The 24,290-nt window shown below is 39.0% G+C and overlaps 1 protein-coding gene across 21 annotated transcripts in view; it reads left to right on the top strand.

Annotated features, from left to right (window-relative positions):
• Positions 1-24,290, top strand: part of Agtpbp1 (ATP/GTP binding carboxypeptidase 1) — a 268,316-nt gene that overhangs the window by 49,279 nt on the left and 194,747 nt on the right. For 20 of the 21 annotated variants that reach the window (XR_008215687.1, XR_008215685.1, XR_008215686.1 and 17 more), the window contains 5 exons: positions 5,537-5,574; positions 8,958-9,166; positions 10,969-11,146; positions 18,548-18,645; positions 22,875-22,991. Coding sequence is in view for 18 of the 21 variants with exons in the window: in XM_052727755.1 (XP_052583715.1) it covers positions 5,537-5,574; positions 8,958-9,166; positions 10,969-11,146; positions 18,548-18,645; positions 22,875-22,991 (640 nt within the window). In the remaining 3 variants the exon portion in view is untranslated. The remainder of the gene's footprint in view (positions 1-5,536; positions 5,575-8,957; positions 9,167-10,968; positions 11,147-18,547; positions 18,646-22,874; positions 22,992-24,290) is intronic. The other variant, XM_052727761.1, reaches the window with a different exon arrangement.

A 24,290-nucleotide genomic window follows, 5' to 3' on the forward strand; every position in this document is an offset into this window, starting at 1 on the left:
ACATCATGAAATTTTCAGGCAAATGGATGGAACTAGAAAAAATCATCCTGAGTGAGGTAATCCAGACCTAGAAAGACAAACATGGTATGTACTCACTCATAAGTGGATATGAATTGTAAAGGACAACCATGCTACAATCCACAGCCACAGAGAAGCTAAATAACAAGGAGGCCCAAAGAGGGATACATGGATTTTCCTGGGAAGGGGAACTAGAAGAGATCTCCTGGGTAAACTGGGGATGGGTAGTAGGGGATATGGGGGGATGGGAACAGGAGGGATCTGCTTGTATTTTTAAAAGAACTTCTAAAAATGTTTATATTTTTTTTTTTTTTTTGGTTTTTCGAGACAGGGTTTCTCTGTGTAGCTTTGCGCCTTTCCTGGGACTCACTTGGTAGCCCAGGCTGGCCTCGAACTCACAGAGATCCGCCTGGCTCTGCCTCCCGAGTGCTGGGATTAAAGGCGTGCGCCACCACCGCCCGGCAAAATGTTTATATTTATTTTAAACCATTCAATAGCCAAACATTAATGTCCTTATTGTCATTTTTTTTTTTAACAAATCTGACTTTTTCTACCCTAGTTAACAACAACATCTGGAACTTTCTATTGTTCTTCCTTAAGTAATGCCCTATTTAAAAGGGAATGGTGCCGGGCGGTGGTGGCGCACACCTTTAATCCCAGTACTTGGGAGGCAGAGGCAGGCAGATCTCTGTGAGTTTTAGGCCAGCCTGGGCTACAGAGTGAGTTCCAGGAAAGGCGCAAAGCTACACAGAGAAACCCTGTCTCAAAAAACCAAAAAAAAAAAAATAAATAAAAAAAAATAAAAATAAATAAATAAATTAATTAAAAAAAAATTAAAAAAAAAATAAAAGGGAAAGGGTCAGAGGAAACTAATGTCTGTAACCTGAAGCTTCCCTTTAGGATTTTTTTTTTCCTTTTCTGGTTTTAGGTTTAAACTGTTAGTCCAGAAGGTAGGCAATCCAGAAAGTTACAGCTGTGTTCTCCAGTGTCCTTGTGGATTTGTCTTCCCTCCTACAATAGGGAGCAGTCAGGTTGATTTAGGGCCCACCTCACGTTGAAGGTCATTGTGCTAACTTCATCAATAGCTAAACAAACTGTTCTTTCCTCATTGCTTGTGGGCTACCCTTTGTGTTCTTGTTTTATTCTTCTGGGTGGAAAATGTAAAATTGGAAAACTCTAGGAGAAAGTATAAATATTTTGAAAGTGAGAAACTTTAATCAGTTAACCCAATATGAATCATTCATTTAAAATATTTAAGAATTTTTGTAACTTTCATAAATCCGTTTTATCGTGTAAGTTTAGTTTAGGATTCTTTTTAGAAATTGACACTATTAGTGTCATAGAGTTTCAGAGTTTTATGCTGAAGTTTACAGTAAGGTATAAGTTACATTATTATATATTATAATAATATATAATAAGTTTTCAAGATGATTGGAGTTGATAATTTCTTTATTTAATGCAGCTGTGGAGTCAGCTCAGCACCATGGGTGTTGGAGAGAACTGTGTTCCTAGTTCACCTTTTCAACATGAAGAATAATCATCAACAAAAATTGTTAGTTTTAGACTAAAAACTTTCAGAAGCACTTTTATTTGGTTCAAGCATGTTGTAAACAGCTGCCCGTCAGGAGGAAAACTTTTTCAAGAATGTTACAGTTTTGAGTGAAGAGTTAGCTAGAGGGGTTGCAGAGACGGCTTAGTGGTTAGCATGCACTCCCTGCTTTTGAAGAGGCTCAAGTCTGGTTCCCAGCACCCATGTCCAGAGGTTCACAACTGCCTGTAACTCCAGCTTCAGGGAATCTGCTTCCCTTTTCTGGCCTCTGAAGACATATGCATATACACGCGCGCGCGCGCACACACACACACACACACAGAGTCTCACTTAAAGAGTTAGCTAAATATGAGACAATGGAAGTCAATAAATAGTTGTGTTGGTTGCATTATGTTAGTTTCCCAGGCTGAATTGGTGACTGGAATGACAGGTGTTTACTGTTTCACAGTTCAAGAGCTTGGAAGCACCATCTCGGTTTCTTAACAGGAGGTTCTCTTCTGAAACCTTGGCGAGAGCTTTCCTCCTGCCTTCTAACTAGTTTTGATGGTTTGTTGGCAAGTTTTCAGCAGTCCTTGGCGGTTGTAGCTTTGTGTCTTCTACTTTCATCCTCAGTAGATGGTATTCTCCATGTGTGCTTGTCTTACATGGTCTTCTCTAAGGACAGCAGTCAAGCTGTCGTAAGAGCCCACCTACCTGCAGCATGACTTCCTGTAGCTAGAGCTTTCCTGCCTGGTCCACAGTCAGGACAAATCTCTCTCACCTGCCAGTCCCATAGCCACTCAGACCCAACCAAGCAAACACAGAGACTTATATTGCTTACAAACTGTATGGCCGTGGCAGGCTTCTTGCTAACTGTTCTTATAGCTTAAATTAATCCATTTCCATTAATCTATACCTTGCCACATGGCTCATGGCTTACCGGCATCTTCACATGCTGTTTGTCATTGTGGCGGCTGGCAGTGTCTCTCTGACTCAGCCTTCCACTTCCCAGCTTTATTCTCCTCCTTGTCCCGCCTATACTTCCTGCCTAGCCACTGGCCAATCAGTGTTTTATTTATTGACCAATCAGCAACACACTTGACATACAGACCATCCCACAGCACTTCCTCTTAACTGATTATGTCTTCCCTGACCCTGTTTCCTGAATAAGGTTAGATGCTGAGGTTAGAAAAGTGGAATGCAAGTTCTGGTCTTTTGTCAGCATGTAGTCAGCTGTCTTCATTTTGCCTTGTTCCTTGAAATGTCTTTTATAGACTGACTTCTCTCTGTGCACTTTTATCTGAGGTTGGTATTTTAGGTGGTCATGATAGTATCTGTAGTAAAAAGTTTGATAGAGAGAATGTTATATTGAAAATGCAGGAAAGCCAGGTGGTGGTGGTACACGCCTTTAATACCAGCACTCGGTAGGCAGAGCCAGGCAGATCTCTGTGAGTTCAAGGCCAGCCTGGTCTACAGAGTGAGATCCAGGACAGGCACCAAAACTACACAGAGAAACCCTGTCTTGAACCCCCCGCCCCAAGAAAGAAAATGCAAGAAATGCACAGTGCTATCTACTCCTTGATCTAGAGAATGCATCTCAATGAATCTTGCAGCTTTTATTTAAATGTTCAAAGGAATATATAGTTTGTCTCACTTCCCCCGCCTGCTACCAGGGATTGAACCCAGGGCCTTGTATATGAAGGCCAGGTGCTCTACCATGGATCTGTACCCCCCAGCAGTATTACCACTATGTAGAGGGATTTATAACATAATAAGAGTTTGACAAGGTGCAACAGAGGGAAGAGTTACTAGATCTCTTTGATTTCACCTGTGATATGACACACCTGTCTGACAGCATACTGTCCATCCTCAGGAAGTGTACAGCTTGAGAACAATTGGTCCATGCAGGTGTGCTTCCTCCTTTTAGGCTTGGTAGACAGAGTTTTGAGTGTCTATGTCTATAGGCTCACAGATTGCTTTGGTTACTTTTAAGGTTATAAGAAGATATGAACTGTGAGAATAAACATGTTTTAGTTCATGTCACTGTAGTTATACTCTTTATAATGTGACAGCTCCACAGAGTGGGAATTTCCAGCATTCCAGAAGGCTGCTAGACTTGCAGACCATGGTGTTTTTAAGCTCTGGGGTCTTACAGAATCTCCTTGTATTTCTCCATTCTAGAAAGAGGACTGCAGTGTGTCCCCTGTTTTTGAGGGTAAGATGGTGCTGGTTGGTGAACCTCTGCATAGTCTCCTATAAGAATCACTGACATTTAGCCCCAACACATCAGACAGGAACCCTTTCTAGCAGGCAGGCTCTATGGGCTTCAGTAATGCATGAATTGCTTTTAGGCATTGCCTGCACAGCAGCAGACAGTCTTCTTTAGTTCCAAGATGTGTCTCTGTTCTGTCTTACACATAGACATGTCTTAGACTCGTCCACCACAGCAAGACTGCAGATGAGTGACATGCAGATCCCACTGAATGGTCCCAGCAACCTTGGTGTCCCAAAGGAGAGCCTAGCCTTGTGATTTAACTGTAGGTGCCCAGCAGCAGCACCAGCACCTCCCCATACTAGGTGCTCAGTACCTAAGTATGTGATGTGCTCAAGAGCCTTTGCCCAAACAGAAAGTACTTTCTAGTTGACTGCTTCTGCTGCCTAGCCACCCTGTATGTTCCTGCCTGCCCTTGGGAGCATTGCAGTGGCCACACAGCTCACTAGTAGCCCTTGTTGATTTCTTTAAAGGGGCACCTTTCTGATTTTGTAATTCCCTTTATCAACAAATGGCTTATGTTATTTTCCTTATAGAATTTTTTTTTATGTGGTTTTAGGCATACTGTAGCTTAGTTTAGATTCTATAGCTTCCATATCTATGAACCATCCATTTCTGGTGTAGTTGTGAATGATTGTTTCTAGGTTTAACTGCGTCAGTATTCATCCATTGCAGACCTTCTGATCGCTTACACTCTGTGCATCTCTTCATCTGGTCACTGCTTCTCCTTTACCACAACACACAGACCTGCTACTTCATCACCGGCGTTTTAATTTCTTATGTATTTTTTTCATAGGTGTGTACATTCTATTACATAATGTAGATTATAAAATTATCTGTTGAAGTGATGTATGTTTAATTTGTGTCCATGAAGGAGTGTGTAGTAGGCATTCAACAAATGCTTAATGGTGAGTGAAATGCTTAATCTTGATACACACTTATTTTTAGTGAAAATTTTAGTTGTTAACATCTTACAAGGAGATATTATACTATGTAGGCTTATATTTTTGCAGTTGAAACTGAGGGACATTTTCCCCTTAGTAACCCACTTTTTATAAACCATTTGATTTACAGGCTCCCTGCAGTGGTAGGCAATGTGTCTTTATGGCTGATTATTGGCAGCTGATATGACTGTGTGTAACTGAGTATGTTCAAGAAAATGTATGTACCTTCAACCTTTAGGGCTCTTTCTATGTCCTGTGAAGGGGTAATAATTAGGTTTGCTTCTAAGTTGCACAGTTTACAGTTATCCCTTATGTCTAAGGATTCTAGCACATGGCTCTGAAAAACTGTTATGTAAGAAAGTTAGAGATGCCTGTAGACTCTGTAGGTCTGAATTAGACCGTTACAACTTGTTCTTATTAATTCTTTTGTAACCAGGGCCCCTGAATCTTCACTTTTGCTGCTTGTGTACTCTCAAAAGGTCAAATGCAGATACTGTAATTGGTTTCATTTATCTAATTTCTGACATAAAGACTTAGACAATGTTAATCCTATTGAAATATTACAAGTACTTTGAGTATTTTAATCTTATCTAATTTTGAGCTGAGGGGAGAGATGCACACAAGTGAAACAGCAAATAATCAGTGCTGTTGCAAGAGTAAATACATTTTGGAATGGATAATAGACAAGATAATATTTGACAAGATTGCATGCATTTATTGTAGATTCATTTCACTAGTTTTGTTGTTGTTTGTGTTTTCTTGTTGTGTTGACAGGGTTGCTTTAGACACTCTTGCTGCATTGCTAAAATCAAGTAAGTTTTTAAATACTAGAAATAATAGTAATTAAAATACTCTAAATATATATCTATGTTCAAGAAGCTAGAAATTAGATTTAGTGTATAGAGTTAAACTAGTTTCTTGTAGTCAAAGTTATAGATATCATATTAGATTCATTTCTCAGAAAAGTGATGCTTATATGACATTTACTTATGTTCTTTTAATGGCAAAGCTTTATGCTTATGTCAGTAAGTTAGAAATATGATAATGATGTGCTTGAATAAATTATCCAAATGGATGGAATAAACTCTAGCTCAATAAGCATGTCATTATAATGCATATCAGCTTCATATAACATAAATTAACATAGTGACTTTTATTAGAAATTTTGTTTTTACTATGTTCAAGTTTATACCATTTAAAAAGTGATATGATATAAATTTATAGTGGTGATAAATCCATCTGCACAGAGCTCACTCTGTCTTCAGAGCTGAAGCACGGGAGGAGATGTGTCTTCTGATGCTGTTGGAGAGCAAGTGCTACATGTGTTAAGGGTTTTCTCACCAACAGGCTCAGCATGTCTTTGAACATTTTCGTAGTATTCTCCCATATGATCAGTTGCTTAATTAACATTTAATCTTGACATTTAGTCTTAACATTTCTGCTGATGGCTTTTTATATGCCCCCTTTCCCCGTACATAACAGGCAGTTGGTCAGAAACTATCATCAGGGGTGGGTCACCTTGTGTACTAAGTTTCCATGGCTATATATTTTAATAGTAACATGATTAATTAAAAGTGTGATCTTGCTGGCACAGTGGCAAGCACCTGTTATCCCAGTAGGTGGGAGGCAGAGGCAGGGGGATTGATGGTAGGTTCAAGGCTAACTTGATCTACATAGTGAGTTTCAGGTCAGTCATGGCTACATAGTAAGATCCTGTCTTTAAAAAAAAGAGTAAAATTAAGTTTAAAAATACGTTTTTTGTTGTTTATCAGAATTCTCATTTACACTTTCACCCTTGGGATGGAATGGAAGGGTCTTAGTGGGGTAGCTGCTTTTATCTGTGATGTGGTAAACTGTAGATCAGGATCATACTCCATGAAGCAAAGCATCTGATGAGTACTTTGTATTTAATATCTCTTCAAATTACACTACACAACATAGAACACTTAATAATGCATAATAGTATTTAGTAGCAGGCTGCATAGTTTGAAATGGACCAGAGTATTTTGGAGCATCCTCTCTTATATTAAAACTTGCTTATTGTGGGGAAACCACTTACATTAGAGGATAAATTTGTTCTCTGAAATAAATGTGGTAAGGGAAGTGTGTATAGTATAGGAGTAATGAGTGTAATGCCCATTGCCCTTACTGGGTCGCACATCAGATGATGCAGTTTAATGGAAAACTTGAGGTTTTGTGCTTTAAGAGGGAAGGACAGACAGACTCCCAGCGAGTTTTGTACCATGAGTTTATAAATAAAACCCTTTTATTTATTTGTTTTAATTGTGCTCAGTGCAGATTGTAGATATCTCTCATCATTTTTTAAGGGCCAGTTCAGCACCTATGTTTGAATTATAATGAATTCTTTATTTGACATTTCATTTTAATATAAACATTTCCTCTAAGTATCATTTAGACTGTTGTAGATTACAGCAGAAACAAAGTTGTAAATATTGCGTGACCATAATATTTTTAACTAAGTCTTATTCATAGCTACTAAAGGCTTGTGCATTTCAGGTGGTGTAAACAAAAGTGTGTATTCACTTAAAATACTTTTTTGTTGTTCTTGTTGGTTTTGAGACAGTGTCTGATCTATCCCAGGCTGGCCTGAATTTGTGATGTAGAAAAGGATAACTTTGAACTTCTGGTCTTCCTGCCCCCACTTCCTGAGTGCTGAGATTACAGGTGTACACCAGCTTGCCCGGTTTATGTGGTGCTGGGGGCTGAACCCCAGGACTCTGTGCCTGATAGGCAAGCACTCTATCAACTGAGTTAGATCCCTAACCTAAAATGCAAGAATATTTTGTTGGTCAAAGCAAGCAATTGAACTGATAATATAAATAGCAACAGCCTCACAGAAAACTAGCTATTGTAGATCCAGTAGAGGGTCTTTTTTGTTTGGCTTTATTTTTCTCTCTTGTCTGCACAAGGTCTTGTTATAGTAGCCCAGGCAGGCAATCCTTCTGTTTCCACCACCCATGTGCTGATATCAGGCATGTACTACACATCCAGTTTACAATAGAGCTTTTAAAATTGCTCTCATAAGAAAACCACCTCCTCTGATGAGCACTTCTCTAATGTCAGAGTTATAATTCTGAAAGAGAATAACTCTGTATCTTAGTGTTACGTTTTAGTCTACTTGAGCATGTGTAGAAACTAATGGTCCTTCTAGGCAGTTAAAGTCAGTACCATCTTGGGGTCCATAACATAAGCCAAGGTTGCTTAGTGGGTAAACTTGAGGTTAAGAAGAGATTAGAGTTTGTTTGTAACTAAGCAACCACAGGTGGGTTGGTTCCCACTCCTCTACTCTTGCGGTCCTCATAGACTGTGTTGTTGCAGTGGCATTCCATGGCTGCTGTTTTAGTAGATGTGTTCTTTTGGGTAGTAATCTTAAGTGTAAGGAAGTCAGTTCAAATTTATGGGTTTCTTATAGTTGTATTCCATTAAATTTTTGACCAATTTCTGAAAACCCATATTTTTTTAATGTTAAGATTTTAGTAACCAGAAAGAACTATTTTCTAATCACATACTATTTCTTACCTTTTATACAAAACAAGTTGTATTTTAAATTTTGTGTTTTAAGGAGTGGATATCTGCACAATTGTAGAATAACTAGAACAGTTAATTCCACTGGGAAGATAAATTTTATCAGTAATAAGAGCTATAATCCAGTGGGGTTAATTTTAATGGGAACACAGAGTTTGTCATGAAAATAAGCAAGAGTGACAATTGCTTTAACAAGTCATGTTTGCAGGTAGTCAGTAAAGGCTTTATGCTTCTGTCTTATGAAAAGGCCCACATATTATAAGTTTCAAAATAGATGGTGTTTTAAAGTCAGTATAACATTGAAAAATAATTACAGACCTTGTCCTAGTAAACACACTCCTTTTTCCATTGTGGTCTTTGCCTTCACCTCGTGGGTGCTGGGATTACAGGTGAGCACCACCAAGCCTAGCTAGGAAGGAGAGTTCAGTTGTAAGTCATGGTCAAATAATTAGGCAAGAATGTGTCTAGAAACTGTAATGATTTCTGGTACTTGCCATAATTATTTTGTTAGAAAATTATTAAATATGTGGTTGTTGTTTTTCAAAGGCTGGGAATTTATCACAATACTGATATTCTTTTTGTTTACTTCATTTTAAAACTTTCTTCTGTCATTTATAAAATAATCTTTCCCAATTTTCTCTTGTTAAAGAAACAAATGCCAGGAGAGCCGTAGACAGAGGATATGTTCAAGTACTTTTAACAATTTATGTAGATTGGCACCGCCATGATAATCGGCATAGAAACATGCTCATTCGGAAAGGAATTTTACAGAGCTTAAAAAGTGTCACAAACATCAAGTTGGGAAGAAAAGCATTCATTGATGCGAACGGGATGAAAATTCTGTACAACACCTCACAAGTAAGCTACTTGGCTTTCATGATTCTGCTTATGTACTAATGATATTGTTTTGGTTCTTAAGAAAAATGAATTAATATGCAAGTACTCAGGAAAGTGTACATATATTTTAAAATTTTGTAAAACCAATAATCCCGATTGATTTTCACATGTGACCTCAGAGATGATTGGAGAGAGTGGCAAGTGCTTATGTCTAGAGCATTAGTCTCACACTGTAGCTGTATAAACCGTGTACACAGCAGGAGGGGTTCTGTATAGCTGTGTTGCATGGGTGACTAGAATGACTTAGTTTTGTATGCTCTCACAAGGTATCTGAGGATTCTCTAGCTGGTGGAGCAGTTCTGCTGTAAACATTGGGAATGTCTTCCTGCTCGATAGGGCTGTGGCCCTGGGCATTTTTCAATATAGAGGGTATATAGAGAGATGGAAACTACAAGTAGCCTGCTAGCTTTGCTAGGCATCTTACCTGCCCACATCCCTGACAGCATGCCAGTGACCCTGTAGAAGACTGTCATTAGAGGGGATAATGGCACTGTCCTTTGAAATGACCGGACACTTGTTCAAGTTGCATTCTCGTGGTTTTCCACACAATAAACAACCTTTCTGCATGACAGTGGTTAAGGTATCTAAACACTTGATGTGTTTATTCTGAGTGTTTCCATTTTTCTAGAACAATCCTATATACCTGTTTTTACTATCTGAATATACACAGTGATAGGTATTTGATGTATGGTGATGAACTAGGTAGTTTAACATTTTTTGGACCTTAGTTTGTCTGTTTAACTAAGTCAGTTGTGTGTTGAAGATTATGTGGAATGTCAAAGTACCACTGAGAGGGAAGTTGTCACTGACAGTATTGTTGAATCACCTGTAATTGACCTTGGCCAACCAGCCAGACTCCAGGCGTTGAAGTGAGGTCTGCTCCCACTGTTGTCTGTTTTACAGGAGACCGAGGACCTGGTTTTGAGAGGTGTTTTATTCTTACACCTTGGTTCTCAGTACTTCTTATTCTTCTTCATGCCCTAGACCAAGTGTCTGAGTGACTCCACTTGGTGATTTTCATTGTCCAAGATAAGTTGTAACACAAATTTTAAAAGGTCTTATGATAAAAAACCCACAGCCAGATATTGGGTAAATGCTGAAAGATCAGAGAGACAAAGGAACAAGCCACAGCCACTTCTCACCTCACCTACTCCATGAATCCTCTGTTTGAATGTTTTTGTGTCCTCACCTGAAAGACTCCAGCCAAAAATGCCTCTAGCTGAAAGGGACGCTTCTGCTGAAAAGCCTTTAGTTCCTGTCGCCTGATGCCTTATATACCTTTCTCCATCCAGCCATCTTAGTGCTAGGATTAAAGGTGTGTGCCACCACTGCCCGGCTCTATTTCTCTCCTAGAATGAGTCAATCTCATGTAGTCCAGGGTGGCTTTGAACTCACAGAGATCCAGACAGATCTCTGCCTCCTGAGTGCTAGGATTAAAGGTGTGTGCCACCACGGCCTGGCCTCTATGTTTAATCTAGTGGCTTGTTCTGTCCTCTGATCTTCAGGTAAATTTTATTAGGTTACACAATATATCACCACAGTAATTGCTAAATTTGCCTAGTGAACATTTAAGGAAAAAATCCTACTGAACCAGTCACATGTGACTCCTGAGTACAGATACTTCTGGAGAGTAAAGCCGTTTTATAACTGCATTGTGTTATAGTATTTGTGTGATGTTTGTGGCTAGGCAATCTTTATTATGTTACATTTTGAATATGGTGGTGTTGAACTGTTCATTGACTCACATATCCTTGTTTGAACAGGAATGCTTGGCGGTCAGGACTCTTGATCCTCTTGTCAACACCTCTAGTCTGATAATGAGGAAGTGTTTCCCCAAAAACCGATTGCCGCTCCCAACCATCAAAAGTTCTTTCCACTTCCAGTTGCCAGTGATCCCTGTGACTGGACCCGTGGCTCAGCTCTACAGCTTACCCCCTGAAGGTAGGGGACCTTAGGCTGCTATGGGACTCTGTTGACATTGTTATTGTAAGCTTGTGTCTGAGTTCCTCAACAAAAGGCCTTAATGTGAACATGATAAATCCTCACATTTACTTTAGTCAATAAGCATTTCTTTAGATGTAAGAAACTGAAGTCTAATACATACATACACTGCATGTATGTCAAAGTAAGTTATGAAAACACACAAGAAATTAGTCAACAATCAGTATAAATTTTCAGAGTGTAAGATGGTGACATCAGATGCTTAGGTCATTCATTATGTTTAGGATTGCCTGTGTAGCTTTAAAACAATTTATTGCATATGATGATGATGGTGATGATGATGACGTGGGTGTGTATGTGTATTGTGTGTGCCTCATGCATTTATGCTCATGCTACAGTGAGCATGGGAAGGTTAGAGGACAGCCTTCAGAAGTTGGTTCTTTCCTTTCACCACATGGGTCCCAGGGACCAAACTTATACCATCAGGCTTGCTGGCAGTCCCACTGAGTCCCATTGCTGGCCTGATTTTTTCCTCCCATAAGTTAAAAACCTCATCACCAAAATTAGCAAGAATTGAACAAATAACTTACTTAGAAGAAGAGTGAAATTATTTGAGGTAGGCTGTTTTTCATTTTTAGTGTAACACTGTAGGTATGTAGTAAGGAAGAATTTAAACTTTGCAATGTGATTTTTGTTTTTAGTGGTATCTACTAAAATGGAAAAGAGAAGTAGTTATGGATTGTAGAGTTAAAAAGGGCCAAGGAAAAATTGCCCTGCCCCTGGCTAGACCTGAGACCTGCGCCAAAGAAAAACCCTGATCCTGACTTGACCTCAGGACCAGGGCTTGAAATTGCACCAATCCCTGAGCTTGCCCAGAGTCACATCACCTATCCCCAAACACAGAATCCCACCAATCCATGAAGTCCCTGAGCACAAAATGCCACCAATCCCTGAGCTTGCCCCAGAATCACACCACAAAAATCCACTGATCCCGCCTGGCGGTGATGGTGCACACCTTTAATCCCAGCACTCGGGAGGCAGAGGCAGGTGGATCTCTGTGAGTTTGAGGCCAGCCTGGTCTACAAAGCGAGATCCAGGAAAGGTACAAAGCTACACAGAGAAACCCTGTCTTGATCCCCGATGAAATCCTACATAAGGTCTGTACCTTGTTCAGTTTGCTGCTGTTGCTCACCTGAGGCAGCCACCCTCCTGGATTCTTCCTTCTGGATAAATCTCTTGAGTTAGGTTTGTTTTGGTGTGACATTTTTGCCAGAGTGGAGCTCAGATGTAGAGAACTGTAACACTTTTGCAGGGGAAGCTTTCCCCTAACAGAACAGAGTTGTTACATTCCCAGGATCTGAGCAGAGCTATAACACTTGTGGACCTGGGCAGAGCAGAGAGAGAGAGCAGAGAGAGTAGAGAGAGCAGACAGCAGAGAACTTTGCTGGGCAAACCCTCTTCCCCTGCTGGAGCAGAGCTGTTAGGCTTGCATTGGGGAAACCTTTCTCTCGAGCAGAGCTGTAAGCTGCTGTGCTTATGGTGACTTCGTGGTATTCCTTGGCTCCTGACTGCCAGGATACCTTTCTATCCGAGCTGCAATGCTTACATGGATATTCATAGAATTTTGTTTTCTAATTATATCTTTGAAAAGGTTTTTTAAGATTTTTTTATTATTTACAAAATACTTAGCCGGGCGGTGGTGGCACATGCCTTTAATCCCAGCACTCGGGAGGCAGAGCCAGGAGGATCTCTGTGAGTTCGAGGCCAGCCTGGACTACCAAGTGAGTTTCAGGAAAGGCGCAAAACTACACAGAGAAACCCTGTCTCGAAAAACCGAAAAAAAAAAAAAAACTTGAAATAAATGTTTTAAAAGTTTTCAAGTAATCATTAGTTTTTAATCCTTAATATGGATTTATTAAATAAGGTATATTATTATTAATTTTTAAAAAAATATTGAAATATCTAAACACAGATTTAGTTGACATAAAATACTAAAGTGAATCATTTAGAAACTTCTTTCAAAAGTCAGGCTGTTAAAATAGCTTGTAGGTAATGGCATGTTATACCAAGCCTGACAAATTGAGTTCAATCCTCAGGACCCACATGGTGGAAAAAAGTGGACTCTGGTAAGTTATCCCCTGACCTCTACAGGAGTGTGTGTGTGTGTGTGTGTGTGTGTGTGTGTGTGTGTGTATTAAAATTAAAAAAAAAATACAAAGCTCAAAAGTCAACAAGATTGAGTCTAGAAAGTTCTGAGTAAGATAGCTGAGTGAAATAGTTTTATAATTCCTTCTTTCTGTTCTTTTGAAATTTCTCACAGACTTTGAAAGTGAGGACATTTGTAGGATTCTGACAGGCAGGCAAGAGGAGACTTTATGAAGCAGTTTCCCTGCTGTGGTAGAGGAAGGCCGAGTACCAGCACACTCTTCTCCCTCTCCAATGCAGTGTCTCTGGCTCCAGTGACGCCACTAGCATTTAGTTGGAGTTTTGGCCATCTTTCTTTCCTCTCTCTAAATGTAGGAGTATGGAGGTGTGCTCTGTAGGTGTTAAATGGTGGTTCTGGCTGGTGGAAGGCTGGGGAAGCTCTTCTATGATGCAACAGGAAGTAACAGCAGGGAGGAAGTAGAATACATTCTCAGAGTGATGTTTAGTCAGAGTCCAGATTAAGGGCTAGTGAGAGTTCACCTGCAGTGTAGTGAATTCACCAGGCATGGGAAAAAATGAGAAAGGTGATATTTTCTGTGGGATCCTTTTCTGTATGTTTCTCAGATTTGATGACTCACTAAACTAGAAATGTGTTGAGTTGTTAACTCACAAGCCTTCATTCAAATGGGACAGGAAGATTCTGGTAGACTCCTTGGCCTGTGGAGGATGTCCTTATTCTGTTTTCCATTGTGTTCTAGTGTGTCAGAATTATATTCTAGCCTTCCTTAGCTAACATGTGAGCTCCTCTGGAATAGGTCTGGACTGTTTCTTGGCCATAATATCAAAAAATTCTCTACTTTTGGGTGATTAGATGAATGTTGTCATTTTAGTCCATTTGCCAACTACCTGACTTAGTATGGACACCATAGAACTAGAGCTCCATCTCACAAGACTTGGACGTTAGATACATGTTGTATGCCTAGGCTTCCTCTCTTTTGGAGTGACTATAAAGTTGTTAGGGAGTTTCCACAACACTATGTCAGTATTGATAATTTGCTAGATATAGATTTGTGCTAGGACAGCTTACACCAGCCAGGAACACTGTGTACATTGTTTGTTATAAAGGATACAATTCAGGTACAGTCAGAAGGAAGTGCAGCATAGGATTCATGCTCTCTGCAAGCACATCCTCCTCCTAACATCTTGATGTGTTCACTACCCTGGAAGCTCTCTGAGCCACATCCTTTAGAAAGTTTATGGAGGTTTCATAAAATAGGCGTGATCGATTAAACCATTGATTGTTGATGACTATTTAGTTTGTAGGTCCTCCTTCCCTCCTCAGAGGCTGAGAAACAGGGTTGAAATTCCCAGCCCTTTGTTTAATCATGTAACCAGCCTCCATCTTGAAGCTACCTAGGGTCTTCTCAATAGAACAGAAGAAATTCCTGTCACCCAAGAAATCCCAAGGGATTTGGCAACTGTCATGACCCAGGGACAAAATGGAATAGATATCTATCACAACAGTACAGTTTTAACCCCTATTTTCTCTTTAGCATCCTTTATAAATTGTATGACGATCATAAGGGTACATTTATTATTTGCTGAGAGGGTAGAGCTAGACTCAGGACTTGCCTTCTTGAGTACTAAGTGCCAAAAGATAGTGAAGTACCATCTATGAAGATCTGAAGGAAAAAGTTCTGATCTGAGGTTTCTAAACCTTCACTAGCTTCCATCACGAAGGTGGTGTGTTCTTAGATATGTGGGTGTGGAGCTGTATATCTTATGTGCCCTTCCTTAAGTGATGAATGAAGTATTGATCCAGCCAGTCAAGTGATGAATTCAGATGTTGAGAATGCAGAGGGCCCCACAGAAGAAGAGTTGTGTTAAATGCTAGAACTTGCCCACTCTGTAATACCTAATAGTCACTGCATTATTATTATGATATAATAACCAGTTTTGGTACAAGGCTCATGTTACCATAAGCAGAGCCTCATACATGAACAAATAAATTTCATGTTGATAGATTTCCCAATATAATTCTTGCATTTTTAAAATGGTACTTGAGAAATGTACATTTTCATTTGTAGCATACTCAATAAGAGGTGTTCAGCTTGGCCCCACTGGCCCATAGGACCACACAGGCTGACATCAGAGACTGCCCCTGTGTCATTCTGGGTAAAACTTTGGGGGCCTTTGTTTTTCTTGAATAAACCCACCACTGCTATGTAAAAGCAAGGGAGTTTCAGAGATGAATAACAAACCTTTGAGAGATCTGACTGTGAAACATGAGCAAGCATGTCAGTTTCGATAGTAAATCTAAAGAGATAAAATATTCTTATTAAAGGCTGCTGTGGTAGGGCCTTTACTACCAGCACTTGAGAGGCAGAAGATAGGCAGATCTCTGCGTTTGATGCCGGCTAGGCCTACACAGTGGGTTTTGGGCCAGCTAGACCTACACAACGAGATACTGCCTCAAACAAAAAGTCAAAAGCAGCAACAACAAAATTGTATTAAAAGATCAGGACTCTTACATTGGGTGAAAGAGCAGGTACTTACTGGAGAGTTAAAGAAGTGGTGTAGAAAGCTTGACAGGAAACTAGAGAATGTGTGTAAGAAGCACTGTTTACACAGAGTATAGACCCAGAAGGAAGTGAGTGTGAGACAGGACAACCAAGGCGTCTTACCCATGCTAGACCACACAGATGCTGCACGACAGGGTGAAGTCAAAGCTGTGATTAGTGCAGTGGTCAGTAGATGAGTAAGTGTGCCCCTGAGTACCTGGCAAGGCGAACAGAGGAGATTCTGTAAGTCAGAGTCATGCTACAGAGAACACTCGTAATAACACATTTGAATATACAATTGAAATAGTATTTTAGGGACATATAATTGATTAAAACCATTTGAATATACAATTGAAATAGTATTTTAGGGACATATAATTGATTAAAACTGACTGGAATAATAAAAAACCTGAAATGGAGTATGTAGTCAAGTTTGTTTGGTGATATCAACTGTTGATGACGTCATAGATTAGTTCTCTCAACTTTCAAGGAATTTTCCCATGCTTTATTTTCCAGAGCATAGAAACAAAAGAAAAGTGTAGAAGCTAGCATGACGCTGAAAGCAAAACCTGGTAAGGATTACCGGAAACAACACGCAGCTAAATCTCACTAATCAAAACAAATGTACAAATTCTACAGTCGAGCAGATTGAGCTGGGCAGTGTTTATTTGTGTAAGACATCCTGATTATTTTTAAGAAATGAAGTTCACTGTAATATTAAAATGGGTGAAATTTATTATTAGTAGGTCAAAAGATGGAAACCAGTTATTTCAGTAAATACCATGAAGAGATTCCAGATAAAATTTATTAAGGAAATTGGCAGTTATTTTGAACTATGTTACAAACTGTTATCTATACTATACCTCAGAAATAGTAATGAGATATTAAAAGATATATCTCAAATCATATAGGTCAGTAAGATAGAAAAAGAAAGGACTTACCCATTGAGAATGCTAGATGGCTGAATTGTGGAGGATATCATTACAGTGTTACCCAGGAGACCATGACAAACAAAAAATTTAATAGCACCAGTTACAAGGAAAATGAATAAAATATAGTTGTTTTCCTAATCTGTGTCTGCATATTTATAGAATCAAACCTTTATACACACTGCATATCACATACCTAAATGGCTAAAAAAATGTGTCTCTGTACACAGATATATCCACACCTGTAGGCTAGCCTTAGAGATTAACTTTAGAGATCTAACACATACAACACATAGAGGGGAAGTGGACCTCATTTATAGGCATAGTGAAAACAATTCCTTTGTTTATAGTTTCTAGGTCCTTTTCCTTTAATGGGATGCCCTGTATTTGCCTTACTAGCTATCAGAGAGATATGTAGAAGTGTTTCCTGCATTGCTGTGATTAATATATACAAGAAAGCAGATGACAGCTTTGATTTATAGCCACTGGTTTTGATTGTATGCTGAAGGTATAGTTAATTTGTAGCAATGCAATGCTGTAAGAAAGTGTCAGGTGTTCTGAAGCTGTATGATGTTTCACATTTGGAGCATGTACCTAAAGGAAAGTACTTGGAACATTTGGCCTCAAATTAAAAACATTTTTTTTCTCCATTTCTAAACTCTGATTTCCCACACTATTGAATCAGGTATTTTTTCTGTTTGCAATAGACTTTTGTTGAATTTAGTGCATTTTTTCCTGAAGAGTGTTTTGGGTTGAAAGTGCCATTACTCTGTGAGCAGCCTGGTGCTTTTCTCTTGTCTCCCCATAGTTATGCTCCATGTCCTTTTACATGGAACTCCCTGAGTATTTCTTCAAGCTGTTTTCTTTCATTCCCTTAGTCTTGCATTGGCCTAGCACTTAACTGTCCCTCTTGACTGGTCTTACTTCACTCATATGTTCTCCTCTTATACCTGCCAGAAATGCAAGTTGTATCAAGCCATTCTTTTCTTGGAAATCCTGTGGTTATGTTCTGTAGGTTTAAGATCTAGCTGACTTGGCAGACTGTGTAATATCTATCCTATCTCACTTATTTAAATTTCTCAAGCACACTATACATGTCAATCATATTAATTTTCCCAATATCCTATCATCTCATTTTCTTATACTTCCTCTTAGAGCCTCACTGTCCAGCCCCTAGGTCTCCTTCAGGTGCTGCCCTGTGAAGTGCTCAATGGTCATCCCTTGGCCCTGTGTCATTTGTGGCCATTTACTATCTGTCTGGCATTCCTCCTTTAGGGCAGTAATTATATCTTTAAAAAGTTCCTAGTTTGTAACACAGTACGTGGGCACATGGTCAGTGAAATAAATAATTGCACAGGAATGAAGTGAATTATTGAGGTTTATCAAAATGCTTCATTTGGGCTACTGTAACATAGGACATTATTAGATTTGTAACTGAGAGCATCAGTAGTAAAACAATTAATTTAATTTGTAGTTTTCCTAGTTTTAGGGCCCTTCCACATGCTTTTTCTGGTTTCTAGGGTTGAGATATCTTTATAGATATTTTTAGTAAGGAATTTAAAAAGGAAACGAAAAAAAACTAATATATGAAATTGTTGAAGAACAAAAAAAGAAAGAAAAAATTTCTGTTGAGTAGATGAACGTGATAATTCAATTATAAAAAGAAATCTCCTTATCTTTCCTTGGTGATTGGATACTTTATGCACACTGTGCACGTCTGCCTCGTAGGTACTTGCCTCTGACTGACAGTGTGTTTTGTATCACAGTGGATGACGTGGTCGATGAAAGTGACGACAATGACGACGCTGATTTAGAAGCTGAAAATGAAGTAGAAAATGAAGATGACCTAGATCAGAATTTTAAGGTTGGTACATTTTTATCATTAGTAAATTTTATAAATTGTATATCTCAGCTTTAAAATAGATTTGTTGATGCATAAGATTAGAGATAAAATGTTTTATCCACGTCTTTCTCTTGTAGCTGAATCTATTGGTCTGAAAATAGCCCTAATGTACTGTCCATTGGCCCTGAAGAAAAAGATTTTAAGCTTTCTGACTTAGCTTTGGAAACATAAGGGCTCCAAGGAGAGCGGCTTGTGACTGCTGTGGCAGTTTATTCCTTCTGTCAGCAATCTTGTGGGGCTGTAAAAATACTAGGAATGTAGTCTGTAGCAGAGGTGCTTAGTGATGATGTCACAATTCTTAAGAGGAAATGTAAAGCTGTTGCTTTATACCTGAGTTGTTTAGCTGAAGAGGCTGGTGTGCTCTCAGTGTTGTGCTGTGTCTGGAAGCTCAGAGACTCTTCTCTATTTTATTTGGCGTAGAAGGGCCATTACAGCATCTTTAGAAAAGTGGTCTCTTTGATTGTCAACTGCTTAACTTGTTTACTGCCTGCTTTAAGGGGAGAGCTAATTTGACCTCTGCCTGATTCTGTCTCTTCTTTCTTTCTTTTTTTTTTCTTATATTGGACTATTGGGGTTGGAGAGATGGTGGCTCAGCAGTTAAGAGTACTTGCTGCTCTTGCAGAGAACTAGATTTAATGCTTAGCATCCACTTGGCAGTTTATAAAAGTTTATAACTCCAGCTCCATGGGACTTGACTATAGACGAATTTCTAAAAGGTCTTGTTAATAAAAACAAACCTGGAGCCAGGTATTGGGGTGAACGCTGAAAGATCAGAGAAACAGAACAAGCCACAGCCAGCCTCACCTCTCCAGTTCCTCAGCTGATCTTGTTTCCTCAGACTGAAAGCTTCTGAGTCCTCACCCGAATGGATCTCAGCTGAACTGCTGCCAAAAACCTAAAAGCTTAACCAGGCTCTAGTTCCTGGTCCTCATGCCTTGTATACCTTTCTGCTTCCTGCCATCACTTCCTGGGATTAAAGGTGTGTGTCACCACACCTGGCTCTGTTCCTAGTGTGGCCTTGAACTCTCAGAGATCCACACGGATCTCTGCCTCCCAAGTGACAGAATTAAAGACCACCATTTTCTTGCCTCTATGTCTGTCTAGTGGCTGTTCTGTTCTCTGACCCCAGATAAGTTTATTAAGGTGCACAATATATTGGGGAACACAATATCACCACACTTGACACTGCTTATGGCCTCTGCAAGTACCAAACACACGTGCAGAGCACATATATGCAGGCAGACAAAACATTCATGTACATGAATTAAAAATAAATAATACTTAAAAAAATCTTGGAATACTACCTTAAAATTGGGGCACACTATGTATTTGACTTTCCAAAGTCTAGAATACTGGGAGATGTATCTTAATAATAATACAGGACTAATTTCATTACCACCAATGTGATCACAAAGAAAAATAGGGCAGGCATTGAGGTAGTCATTGATGTTAAGATAATTCTTGGGTAACTGGGTGTTTGGACCTAACATAAGCAATGGAATTGGTAGGTTCCCAGATGTGAGTTACATTCTCAGGGAAGAGGAGGGGTGTTGAAATTCATTTGGGAGTTTTTGCAGGGTACTTTGGGGTAGTGAAATTCATGAGATTAGCATATGAATTTCTATCAAGATTTTAGTAATAAACATTGCAGCATATTTGGTATAGTTAATTCTTTACTTCTCATAGTTCTAATGAAAAATACCTGTGATGGTCAAGAGTATAAAGATTAGGGAGTTAGGAGAATTGGTACAGTGACTGATTTGGCTGCTAGAAAACTGTGTGCATGTATGCACATGCTCAAAAACAGGTATTTGAGAGTGGGTTAGATATGTCAGCTCCTTTGGACCTTCACCCATGAACATACACCATAACTGCAGGACAGCTATTGATGTTCTACCAACTTGCTATCTGTGTCCAGTTTATCATTTGCTCTTGTAATGTCCTTTATGAGGATTTTTACCCTCTCCGCTGCAGGATCTAGCCTCATATACTTCGTTTCCTTGTCTCTCACTTGGTCTATTCATCTGAAACATTTCCATAAATTTCTTTGTACTTGACATGGGTGTCTTTGAAAAACAATTGTTGGTGTCTATTTTCCACTGAGTTAACAGGGACAGTGATTGCTCACATATTGTCTACTTCACCTTAACAAAACATTTATGATTATGAATGAAAAAATAGTATTTATTGAACACTTAACTGTGTGCCAATCCAAGCTCTTCATGCACTAAAACCATCAAATCCTCACAGCAGTGTAGACAAGGCACAGAAGGCTATGTATGCAAGGGGCCAGGCAGTGTGGTGGAGGATCCACCTCCTCACCACTGCTCTGTGTTTTACTGAAATGTCCTCTTCAAGTGCATGATGCATTGGCCAAGACTTCGAGCTGCAGCTGCATGAGCCTCTGCCTCTGACTTAAGTTGGCTATTACCTTTGGGCAGTCTCAGCTTTGCTCGCCTCTAGGGAGGATCCACAGGGTCTTAGAGAATGGCTGTGCTGCAGTGGGAAACCTGGGACTGCTCTGTTGTGGTTGGTGGTTGGCTTCCAGACCGCCTTTCCTCACCAGCATGAGTCCTTTTTTTTTTTTTTTTTTTTTTTCTGCAGAGATTTTAGTCCAGATTCTTTAGGTTCTAAACAACTCACCTGCAAGTTGCCATAAAGGTCAACACACACTTTCCCTTTCTAATGCTAGAGTGGTTGTTCCTAACAATGAGCCATATGCCTCTGTGCAGTCCTGGCTGTCCTGGAACTCAGAGATCCACCTGCCTCTGCCACCCAAGTGCTAGGATTAAAGGCGTGTGCCCTGCAAGAAAAAAAAACTTTGTATTTTTTCCTTCAGATGATTACATGTTCATCAAGAAAATTAATACATTATTTGTTCATAGATAAAAACTTAAATGAAATTATATACTCACAGAGTAATAATTACATGTTAGTGATAATATGCAAATAAAACAAATGTCTTATTAATAGGAATTACAAAATTTTATTTATTGATTATATAAATAAAAGCGAATTCCCAAATACAAAATGTTGAGAAATATCATATATTTTTTCCTTAAGATTACTAGTTTATATATAGTTAGGTACTATATATGAAGGATTTAAGCATAATAAAATAAATTTGCTTTAGGGTTGAAGTGAAGTAGTTTATGACGACAATATGATAAATAGGAAATTAAAAATGAGGCCCACTTGAAAATTAGTAACTGGTCTTTCTATGCCTTCTTACCCATCTGTGAAAGTTATGAGTTTGTGAGAGGTAAGCTGTTAAGGATCTTAGAGGGTACTGTGGGTCCCAGGTGAACTAACACTTGCCCTCCTGTCATGAGGCACATCAGCTCTTTAAAGAGCTTAAAGAGGACAGCCAGGGTTACATAGTGAGACTCAAAAATACAAGATAAAGAATTTAGGGACAAAATTGATGACATGTCTTTTTTGTCTGAGGACATAGTTGGGATTTACCCTCCCCCGCCTTTCTTTTTCCTTAAAGGCACATTTTGGGCACTTTTACCACTTCTTATTCTTCTCCTGGCCCTGAAAAAAAAAAAAGAAAAAGAAAAGAAAAAGTGTGTAAAGGTTTTTATCATGGAGTATGAGTGCAGGTGGTAAACATCACACTGGCTATAATGTATGCTTTGGAACCTCTCTAACTAGTTTTATATTCCAGGTTGTCTAATTGTAAGCTCCTTAACATTTGGTGCACATCACTCCCCATCCTCAGTCAGATGGTGGAGATAAAATAAGCATCTCTACTTTATAGTGTTGTATAGAATGACTTAGATAAGAGAGTTAGTGCATGCCAGCGAATGTTAGCTACTTTGTTACCATTTTTGTTCTGTATAAATGTTTTCAATTTAATTTTCTTGAGTTTTACTTTACAGCAGAGTGATAGGGACACTGAAGAGAGCATATGTGATCTTTATTTTTTCTATTTTTATTTTTATTTTTTTCGTCTTGACGAGTCTGAAAACTCTGTTACATTAAAATTAACCATGACCAAACAACAAAATCAGCACCAATGATAATCTCCAACTAATTAAAAGAACTGATTTACAATTAAATTGAATATGAACTTTATTAGTAATTATTTACTAATCGTAAGTAATAATATTTTGGAACATTTCATATAAAGTATATTCTCTAACGTTTTTGTGTTTTTATACTAATGACATGTTTTATTATTTCAGAATGATGATATTGAAACAGATATTAACAAATTAAAACCACAGCAAGTGCCAGGACGAACAATAGAAGAACTGAAAATGTATGAACACCTCTTTCCTGAGCTTGTTGATGATTTTCAGGTATAAATAAAAAGTTCATTTTTTCTCCTTTATGGACGTAATTGCCATTTTTCATTTCTGAAAAAAATGGCATCCGTCCTGCTTTACTGGATGATATGGGACCGTTATATTGACATTTTGAGCTGAGTTGATGACCTGTAAGAAGAGAGAGCATTGGGCTAGTTTTTACATTTTATAATCACTTCGGTTCATCACTTTGACTTGCTTTTTAAAATTTTGTCTTATATTCTGAAAATGGCATTATAAAAGCACACCGTAGTCTTCCTTGTGTTAGTAGTGCTGAGGAGTTGTGCAGCTCTACCCTTCCCTTGGTAGTTCCTGTATAACACAGCAGCAGTCAGGACAGAGCGGGCAGCCTGCCACCCCGACAGTGCAGTTTGTTATTATTAGCATTTCTTATTCTCATTTACTGTGACAGAGTAATTCAGCTGGGGTTATACAACACACCATGTTGACTGAATTGTTGGCAGTTAGTAGATGTAGTTTTTTGTTCTCTCTGTTTTGACTGTGCTGGGTTCTTAAGTCTGATTTTAAAGTGTCTAAGTTTGGCTGGGCATGGTGGCATGCACCTTTAATCTCAGCACCAGGAAAACAGAGCCAAGTAGATCTCAGTGAGTTCAGAGGCCAGCTTGGTTTACACAGTGAACTCAAGGCCAGAAAGTATGTGTTTGGGCTAGCTAACCTCTAAGACGAGTAGCTTTTGCTATAAATGTTGTTGCTCTCCAAATCCCATATTCTTAATTACAGTTGATTAAAGACAGATTACAGTGAGTTTATATATGAGACATAAATGAGAAATATTTGCCAGTTTTTCTTTTGTCTTTGGGAGTAAACTTAGGAGCCTTGGAGTACAGTGAAAGATAACTGTAGATGTAACCAACAGTCTTATAAAATAAGAAACACAGAGCCAATTCAGAGAAGAAAGCCAAGAGGTCAGAGCTAAGAGCCTCACCCTTCCTGATTCAGAGATCCTCTCCAGCCAAGAGAGCTCTCCGAAAAAGACCTACTTCCTGTGTGTATGTCTTTAAAGTCTTCCTGTTCTGCCTTCTCATTGGTTGTAAACCCAAACATGTGACTGCCTCGTCACTGCCTGAATGTACCGCCCTCCAGGTCCTTAAAGGCGTGCGCCACCGCCGCCACGCACTTGCTATGGCTCTAATAGCTCTGACCCCCAGACAACTTTATTTATTAACATACAATTAAAATCACATTTCAGTACAAGTAAAATACCACCACAGATAACCTCATATAAGAATGTCTCCTCATTCCTTGTCCTTCTTGTAGGTTTGAAGCTCATTG

This window comes from Peromyscus californicus, unplaced genomic scaffold (assembly GCF_007827085.1).
Source record: "Peromyscus californicus insignis strain IS unplaced genomic scaffold, ASM782708v3 Scaffold_8__1_contigs__length_139910024, whole genome shotgun sequence".
NCBI classification, from domain to species: Eukaryota; Metazoa; Chordata; class Mammalia; order Rodentia; family Cricetidae; genus Peromyscus; species Peromyscus californicus.